Source organism: Humulus lupulus, chromosome 4 (genome assembly GCF_963169125.1).
Source record: "Humulus lupulus chromosome 4, drHumLupu1.1, whole genome shotgun sequence".
NCBI lineage: Eukaryota > Viridiplantae > Streptophyta > Magnoliopsida > Rosales > Cannabaceae > Humulus > Humulus lupulus.
In genome coordinates this window covers 12,895,828-12,904,443 of record NC_084796.1, presented here as the reverse complement: position 1 = coordinate 12,904,443, position 8,616 = coordinate 12,895,828, and the positions used below count along the sequence as shown (strand labels likewise).

Below are 8,616 nucleotides of genomic sequence, written 5' to 3'. Positions count from 1 at the left end.
ATTTATATTTTTAAGTTGTATAGCATAAATATGATGGTTCATGTAATTTTTTGGTATAATATTGTAACAATATGAAAAAGTATAATAATTTTATGTATATTTTGTTTATGATTTCTTAACTATAAAATATTTTCGTAAATATTAGTTACAAAAATATATTTCTTAGTTGTAAAACTAGACTTGTAAACTATTGTTATAAAAATAAAAATTTTAGTTACGAATTTATTTGTAAGTTTTATCTACAAAAAAAAAAGAAAAAATCTACAATTCTATAACTGATTTTGTAAATATTATTTACAAACACGTAACAGATATTTACAAGTTCGTAACATATATTTACTAGTTTGTAAACGTTGATCACAAGAAATTATATTTTACAGCTTTTATTTATGATTTTGCCACTCCGTATTTACAATTTTTCCATTTCGTGTTTTTATCCAAAAATTCAGTATTTTTTTGTAATGTATGGTATTTTTCATATTTTTTTTAACTTTTAGTGTATTTTTGTAGATTTCCAAAAAAAAAAAAAAAAAAATCTTGCTAAACCTCTTTTGGGATCAACTGTAAGTTGTAGGGTTTAAGCTCTGCGTCAAAACCACATGGTGAATAGTTCAGTGCTCCATCAATGGCGATTACGGGCTTAGGTTTCACCTGCCCATACCAAGTCCCTCTTCGAAACCCTCTGTTTCACAGCTTCGTTCGCAAGGTAATTTTCTATTAACTCTTCTTCGTCTGTATATATCTGTATATATTGCATGAATGTTTGAGCGCCAGTTCTGTTATTCATTTTTACAGGTGTGGCCACGGCCGATAACGTCGGCCATTGAAGCACTTGAAGGGCCACCAGATATCATAAAGCACAGTATTTCAGATTCTCATGATTCGGTTCATGAGAAAGGTAAGAAAAAAGTTTTGGTTGTTTTACTTGGGAGTAGCTAAAGAATGGATTTTTAGTCGTCAACTTTATTTTTTTAGGGAATTCGGGGAACGAAAAGGTGCAGAAATGGAAGAAGTTAAGCTCCAAGGAGCTTGGAATTACGAACTCTATGATCTCTAAGCCTGCGAGAAGGGTTCTTAATAATCTCAAGCGAAAAGGTATTACTATTTTTCTTTTAACAGTGGCATTGCAAAGATAGAGAAACTCATTTTTAATGGCAAATTTTATCATAACTTTATGAAAGATAGTTCTTTGGCTGGAGTGTGTGTTTGTATATGTATATATTTTATGCAATTATATTGCTTTATTCTTGTAGGATACGAGGTTTATCTTGTGGGAGGTTGTGTTAGGGATCTTGTGTTAAAGCGGACACCCAAGGATTTTGACATAATCACCACAGCTGAACTAAAAGAGGTTACTTTACTACTCATTTCTACCTTAACATTTTCTGGTTAATATGTTCCTTTTTTGGGTTAATTTCACTGAACAATGTTTCTGAAACTATAAGAAGAAAACAAATTAAAAGATGATAAGAAATCTAAAGGTGTCATTTGGTTGGAAATAGTGAAAATAGAGGAATGAGAATGGAGCGGAATGAATTTAATATGAGTAAAAAATTATCGTGCAATGGAATGGTCTTTCCTTTCCTTTTTTTTTTTAATGAAGGAATGGCTATTTCATTATTCCAGCAGAATGGCTTTTCTAATGCCTTTTGTAATAAGCAGGTAAAAAAATGAGATAAAAAGTTTTTTTTTCTATTATTTTCCTCCTAACTAAATATAATCTTAGTCTTTTTTGTAAATTTGAATGTTTCTGTGTCAAAGTAAAACTTCCCATCCCAGATGCCTTTTCTAACACATAATATGTGGTCAATGTTGACTCAATTTGCAGGTGAGACAAGCATTTTCCTGGTGTGAAATAGTTGGGAAACGATTTCCTATATGTCATGTGCACCTTGATGATACCATTATAGAGGTTTGTAAACTTTTATGGTCTTAAAACTATTTTATGTTGTAATAGTTTCTATGGGCATTGACAAAAATTTATTCTTTTACATTCTCTTCAATTAGGTTTCAAGTTTTAGCACATGTCGAGACAGAGTTGGTGAGGACTCAAGTCATCAGTCTCCTTTTGGTTGTGATGGAAAGGATTATGCACGTTGGAGGAATTGTTTGCAGCGGGACTTCACTATTAACGGGTTAATTATAGATCTTAGTAGTTTAATTAGTATTGATTTTGATGCTGTCGCATACAACTCTGTGGTTTATTTTGTTTTTAATACTGACATGTTAGTTACTGCCATTTTCCATCTCTTTTAAGGTCTATGGCTCTCTCTCTGTTTGCGCAGGTTAATGTTTGATCCATACGCAAGTATAGTGTATGATTACTTGGGAGGAGTTGAAGATATAAGAAAATCTAAAGTATGCTGTATTATTGGTAGTTTGGCTTCATAAGTATTACTTTTTAATAGCTGAATCTTACGTCTATTCTCATGTAATCTCCTACGGGCATAGGTGCGAACGGTGATTCCTGCAAGCACTTCTTTCCAACAGGACTGTGGTGCGTCAGTGCATCTTCTATTTCCAGTTTCATTTGGTTTCTATTTGCAATGATTTCGACTCATGCATAACTATGAGCACGCTGAAGCTACCAAGCTAATGTGTCTTTCCAATTTATATGCAGCTCGTATTCTTCGTGGAATAAGAATTGCAGCTCGTTTAGGGTTTCACATTTCAAGGGAAACAGCTCATTCTGTTAAGAATTTATCTGTGTCAGTTTTGAGACTTGACAAGGTGGTTAAAGCTTCCTTCACCCTCATATTTTTTCTCTTCTTAGTGCATTAGATATTGCATGAAATTTTTCTAGGTGTCTTAATTTTTTTTTCTTATAAATTGATTTAGCAAAGGCTTCTAATGGAAGTCAACTACATGCTAGCATATGGTTCTGCTGAAGCTTCTTTAAGGTTATTATGGAAATTTGGACTTTTAGAAATACTTCTGCCCATCCAGGTATTAATTAGAGTTTGAATTTCTTTATTACCTATTAACCTTGGAACGGCTAGTTTGATATGGACTAAAATTGCAGGCAGCTTATTTTGTTCGCAGTGGTTTTCGAAGACGTGACACAAGATCAAACATGCTTTTGGTAATATGATTGTTTTCCCAATTGTTTAGTATCTATTAGCTTGTTGAGAGAATTTAGTTTTGAATGTATGAGATTGATTTTTGACCACTGGTTAGATGTTAATTCTCCACTGGGTTAATGTTCTCCTTCCTCATCCTGATTAGACATAGATACTAGAACTTCACCCCTATTATAGCATTACTACAGTTTGGTTTTCTTTTACACTGTTGATTATAGCATTACTTGTAGGGAAAAAAATCTTATCCATTTAAACATTACAATTAATACAATGCTAAACCAATGATATCAAGTAGTATTTCGTTATTCTTTGCTGAAGAGAATGTCATTTCGTTTTTATGCAGTCTCTGTTTTCTAACATGGATAAACTTCTGGCACCTGACAAGCCATGCCATAGCAGCTTATGGTAAGATTCTTTGATAAAATGCTGCTCGTTTTGCACTCCTTTGCCATTATAGAGTAAATATATAACGGGATGATTTTTTGTTTTAATTTAGTGGATCACTTACTTTTGTGTGGTATTAGACCGCGTTGGGTTTCTTTTTTTTTTTTATGTTGCTTGAGACTCTTGGATTGGATTACAATACATGCTCTATGCTGCCTTTAATGATTAAATTTAGATAACGCAAGAGAAAAGTTGCTCAAATGGTCAAGCATGTAGTTTGCTCATGAGGTTCGAGTCCGTTCTGATTTCTTTCATAGCAATTGCTATAGTTTTAAAGTCTCCAATATCTGCAAATATTGTAGGATTAGGTGGGGAGCATAGTTTCAAAAAAAAAAAAAAGTTTTGGATGCCTTTCTGACGTTTCTTTGTAAGTTTGTATGAACTTCACTAGCCATAGAGTTCCATTCAAACTAAACGTTCTCATTATAACTTTGTTAAAATCACAAGGATAAATAGCTTCAAATTGAGTGTATCATATCTAATATGAAGAGCCATTTTCAAGACTATACAAGATTTTGTGTTTTTAGTTACTACTTTTATGGGAGTATTACCATTTTTGTACTTTGGTTTTGACCTAACACCAATTTTAACTCTCTAATACTCATGTGGTACTTTGTGCTTTACAAAACAGAAAAACAATATCTTAAATATGAATTTGGTCAAATATATTTTTAATATTTTCAATAGCCAGTACGCTTAACGACATGGATGGAAGTGAAGGAGTGGTTAAAATTAAAAATATATGTGACCAAATTTGAGTTTAATGTATTGTTTTATCAAATGAGTATATTAAAATAGAGGGTAAAAGTTTTAACTCAAAACTAAGGATACCCTATTGTATATTTCCTCATTTTTAGTTTCCAATTTCATTGTAAGTCATCCAAGACCAATTTCTTCGACTGTCATTTTAGACTAAACATACATAGAAGTTGGGAATATTCGAAAGTTCGTTGAAAGTTAGAACCAACCAAGGAAGACTTAATAATAATAGGTTTATGCTTTCAGGGTTTCAATCTTGGCATTCCACAAAGCATTATCTGACCAACCTCGGAATCCCTTGGTAGTTGCAGCCTTCAGTCTTTTGATCCACAATGGTGGGAATATCGCAGAAGCATTTGAAATAGTCAGAAGAATCACCACACCACATGATGCTAGCTTTCCCGAATTGCTGGAACCTGTGAATTTGAGTACTCGAGCTTTGACAAACGAGATTATGGATCTTGCACGCTGTGTTAAGGCTGCGCTTAACGAGATGACTGATGAGCATGCTATCTCTCATGCAATGGCAGGCTACTCCAAAGCACCTTTTTCAGATTTGGTTAGCACTTTACTCTTCTTTTTTTTCCCAAGACTTTGTTTCAAAGCTTAAACCTTTCATATCAAATCTCAAAATGCAGGTACTGATCCCACTGGGATTATATTTGAGAGTGTGTCGGATTTTTGAGTGTGTGAAAGGCGGTGCGGAGCAAGGATTTGTGTCAAAGCAAGGTAGCAAGATTCATTACGAGTCATTGGCTCTGGGATCCTTGCCAGAGGTTCGACACAATTTTGCGAGGATTGTTTTCGATACTGTGTTCCCTATTAAGTCATGATCATACTGAGCAGTTGATCGTTTGAAGTTTAATCAAGTAAAGGAAATTCATTGAATGATGCTCAATAACACCATTGGCCGATTGATCGTTTAATCAAGTAAAGGAAATTCATTGAATGATGCTCAATAACATCATTGGCCGATTGGCTCCAAGGAGTTCGTGTCATGTCAATTTTTCTAGGAATGAAGGGTCAATTTTTGTCGGGGGGAAAAGAAGCATTTTATTATTGGATTTGGAGGGGTGGAATAACAGAGTTTTTACTCAAAAATTGTCATGCTGTATAATACTATCTGTGCATGAATATAGTGTAAAAGATTAACGAGTCTCATCAGCTTCAGAAATATCACACTTTGATTGCTCAAATATGGATTTGATTGCAAGAACCAGATACAGTAAGAAAATACACAAAAATAAATTTCTCTTTATTTAATATCTTATTGTTACAACACTAAGACGGAATGTCTTGAACCACTGTCGATTATCAATGAGAACAACAACATATATACAATCTTCAATAGACTACACACTTGATGGAAAAACAAATAAAAATGACTACACTACCCAGGAGCATCTTATTGCCAGCGGCCTCAGAAACCATAAATTATATAAATATTTGAAGAAAAAAAATAGATTAAATGAATCACTTGGCGTGTAACCATGAGCTTTTTACTTCAGTGCTTGGCTGGAGTTGGGGTGGCAGTGACACCACCCGTTGTTGGACTAGTAAAAAGAAAAGAAAAGAAAAAAACTCCTCGTCAATGGCGTGAAAAGTAACTTGTAAAATTCACGAAGCACAAAATCTAAAGAGAGAAAAACATGGGAAAGTGTAGAAGAGAAACTTACAATCCAACAAAAACTTTAAAAGCATCATAGATACCCCATTGGGCACCAGTTAAGGTTCCAACCATGGCTATACGAAGAGGAAGGCCACGAGTAAAGAGACCCCACATTCCTAGCTTCTTTATGGCCTATACAAGATATTATTCACAGCATAAGAAAGCATGTAATAAAGAAGTAGAAGTAAAACATTTATAAAACAATTTTCACTCACATCAGCAGAAGTAGCTCCTTTGGTATTGTTGAGAAAGGAAACCAAGTTGTCAGCAGGATGTGAAATGACAGCACATAATATACCAGCCAAATAACCACCAGCAAAGCTCACTCCCAGCTGCAGCTGTTTACTGCACTGCTCTTTAGGTGTGGGGATGGCGTGCTTGTACAGCTGCTCAACTATATTCTCATATGATGCAAACTTCATCATCGTATCTGGCAACCAAGAAAGAAGAACAAAATATCCTGTGTTTAAATACTAGTGAAAACCCTCTATAGTTCATGCCAAAATAAAGCAAAGGTGCAGCTATAAATACTTGCAGCTTAATCACACGTAATGTAAACTTTCCATCTAAAACAAAAGGTCAAGTATGTGGTTAGCTACAAAGTATGAGGTCCCTCTTGAGCACCTACATAGTACTTAGGGCCGACCCTCGCTATTAAGGATTGAAATTTTCTGTCTCAATTGTTATCTTCAACCAAATAAAATGCAATAACTTAATTAAAATAATATTTCATTAAATTTAATAAATTTTATACAATTAATAAAAATGGTATTTTGATTGAGTTATTACATGTTAACTAGTTGAGGACATGGTGACATATAGCAAACGGGACATGGAATTTGATGAAGAAAAAAATTGTCCTCTCATCAAGAAAGGTCAAAAGAAAAAATTTGAAATTAAAAAATTTGATAGCAATTGCTATAGTTTTATGGTTCTCGAATAGTTTAATGGTTACCTAGGCTTACTATTAAAAAATAATGCAACCGTTCCAACTCTCAACGTATAAAATGATAGATGGCATTAAACACAACCATGTAAGCAATGCATGCAGGGTCATGTTCAATTTATGTTAAAGCAGGAAAATCTTACAAGGAATCTGACGTCCCCAAAGAGGAACAAGCCCTTTGTACAACCTGCAAATATATCAAATGCATGAATTAAAATTTTCAGAATGAACTTTTTGTATTACTCAAAATTTACATGACTTGATGAAAGATTGTAATTAGAATCATACCCAGCTGCACCTTCGGATTTGAGAAGCTTGGGAAACCCATCAGACAAGCCCCGGGCAAAGCCAGGCTGAGTTTGGACACGAACCTTGACTGCCTCCATGGGGCATAGAGCAACACCAGCAATGACCTCGGCCGATGCAGAACCGGCGAGATAGATCAAGGTCTTGTACTTAGCTGAAAACTCAGGACCAGCAAGGTCCGAGTAGTACTTTTTAAAGAATTCATAAAAGCCATACTTGCAAGCGCCTTGAACACTGTAGCCGGCCAAGGTTGGGGCCCAACCCCTAAAGAAACCTTTAATCCCCTGATCCTTGAGCAATACTCCAAATCCAGAGCTGATACTTTTGTACTTGGCTGGGTCAATCTACATTGAAAATAACCCATCATCAATATTCAAAAAAGGTAGCCAAATATTAACCAACATTCAATTGGTTGATTTGACCCTTTATTACTCCACCCGAAAGCCACCTTTTTAGAAAATTCAAAAGACTATAAAATTTTCAAATAATTAAACAAAGAAAATATGGAATTTTCTTCCAAACTTGAGGGGAGTCATCACCTGTCTCCATCAAATTCGAATCAATTGACTTACAATTTTTCTTATCATTTAACATTAAAACCCTTTTCTTCGATCGCATACATGTTAAGAAAATTAAAACTAAAAATTGAATCTAATAAGAATGAGATAGAAATGGAAATGGAAATGTTAGAACAGAGATTATTCCAATTGAACCTGCATGTTACACTTGACGAGATCGAGAGGAGTGACAGACATGTGAGTAGGTCCTGTGCTTAAAATCCCTCCGAACGTGCATGCAGCGTAGAACGCTGGCGTATACATCTCGAGCTTCTCCTTCGGCACCGGAATCACTATTCTCTCCTTCGTTGGAGTCATTCCGCTATTCGTCCGTATCAAATCGTAGACACCTGACGACGAAGTAGAAGAAGAAGAAGAAGAGTAGATGAAGCTGGGGATCATAGAATTATGAGCAGAATTTTCTTGGGGAGCCATGAAAACTTCTTCTACTTCTTTTTCTGAGAAAATTAAACGTTTCACTTGTTTACGCGCTCTTTCTTACGTCCATTTTATAGCAGCTTTCTCGGTCAATTTTACCCCTACTTAGTTTCTTTATTTACCTCAATACCCTTTCTTTTCCTCAAATTGATTTTGGATTTATATTTGACTCTGAATATTATTTAAGTCAACAACCATTGAAGTCAACTATCATGCCAATACCTACACGTTTTGATATTAAATCACTACCAAAATAATAAAATTTTATCACTATTTTTATTCATTCCAATCACAATATTAAAATTTATAATCTATATTTTTATATTAATTTATTTTATTAAATAAAATAATATAAATCTATATTTATTTATTCATAAAATATTAATATAAAAAGAAAAAAAAAATTAGTAAAATGAG

General features: G+C 34.1%; 2 protein-coding genes across 2 annotated transcripts; one reads left to right on the top strand and one right to left on the bottom strand.

The window, feature by feature from the left end:
* The first annotated feature begins 532 nt into the window (after window positions 1–532).
* On the top strand, window positions 533–5,232 carry LOC133829983 (uncharacterized). The gene is made up of 14 exons (XM_062259856.1): window positions 533–706; window positions 796–898; window positions 976–1,095; window positions 1,254–1,351; window positions 1,829–1,912; window positions 2,008–2,135; window positions 2,286–2,358; window positions 2,452–2,497; window positions 2,621–2,730; window positions 2,839–2,946; window positions 3,023–3,082; window positions 3,424–3,485; window positions 4,530–4,842; window positions 4,922–5,232. Exons 1-14 carry the CDS (start codon window positions 626–628, stop codon window positions 5,114–5,116), a joined length of 1,581 nt encoding a protein of 526 aa, XP_062115840.1. The 5' UTR covers window positions 533–625; the 3' UTR covers window positions 5,117–5,232.
* Window positions 5,233–5,517: 285 nt separating this feature from the next.
* Window positions 5,518–8,241, bottom strand: LOC133829984 (mitochondrial phosphate carrier protein 3, mitochondrial-like). The gene is made up of 6 exons (XM_062259857.1): window positions 7,918–8,241; window positions 7,187–7,548; window positions 7,042–7,085; window positions 6,168–6,382; window positions 5,960–6,084; window positions 5,518–5,836 (listed from the first exon to the last, which is right to left on the bottom strand). The coding sequence occupies exons 1-6, from the start codon at window positions 8,194–8,196 to the stop codon at window positions 5,788–5,790; spliced, it is 1,074 nt and encodes a 357-aa protein (XP_062115841.1). The 5' UTR covers window positions 8,197–8,241; the 3' UTR covers window positions 5,518–5,787.
* Window positions 8,242–8,616: the final 375 nt, after the last annotated feature.

Excerpts from the sequence above, each read along its gene's own strand:
- LOC133829983 (XM_062259856.1), top strand. The coding sequence starts at position 626 with ATGGCGATTACGGGCTTAGGTTTCACCTGCCCATACCAAGTCCCTCTT. Across the intron at positions 2,359-2,451 it reads AAGATATAAGAAAATCTAAA|GTGCGAACGGTGATTCCTGC; the intron begins GTATGCTGTATT and ends CTACGGGCATAG. Across the intron at positions 2,498-2,620 it reads TTCTTTCCAACAGGACTGTG|CTCGTATTCTTCGTGGAATA; the intron begins GTGCGTCAGTGC and ends ATTTATATGCAG.
- LOC133829984 (XM_062259857.1), bottom strand. The coding sequence starts at position 8,196 with ATGGCTCCCCAAGAAAATTCTGCTCATAATTCTATGATCCCCAGCTTC. Across the intron at positions 6,383-7,041 it reads TTGGGGACGTCAGATTCCTT|ATACGATGATGAAGTTTGCA; the intron begins GTAAGATTTTCC and ends CTTGGTTGCCAG. Across the intron at positions 6,085-6,167 it reads AAGGAGCTACTTCTGCTGAT|GCCATAAAGAAGCTAGGAAT; the intron begins GTGAGTGAAAAT and ends TATCTTGTATAG.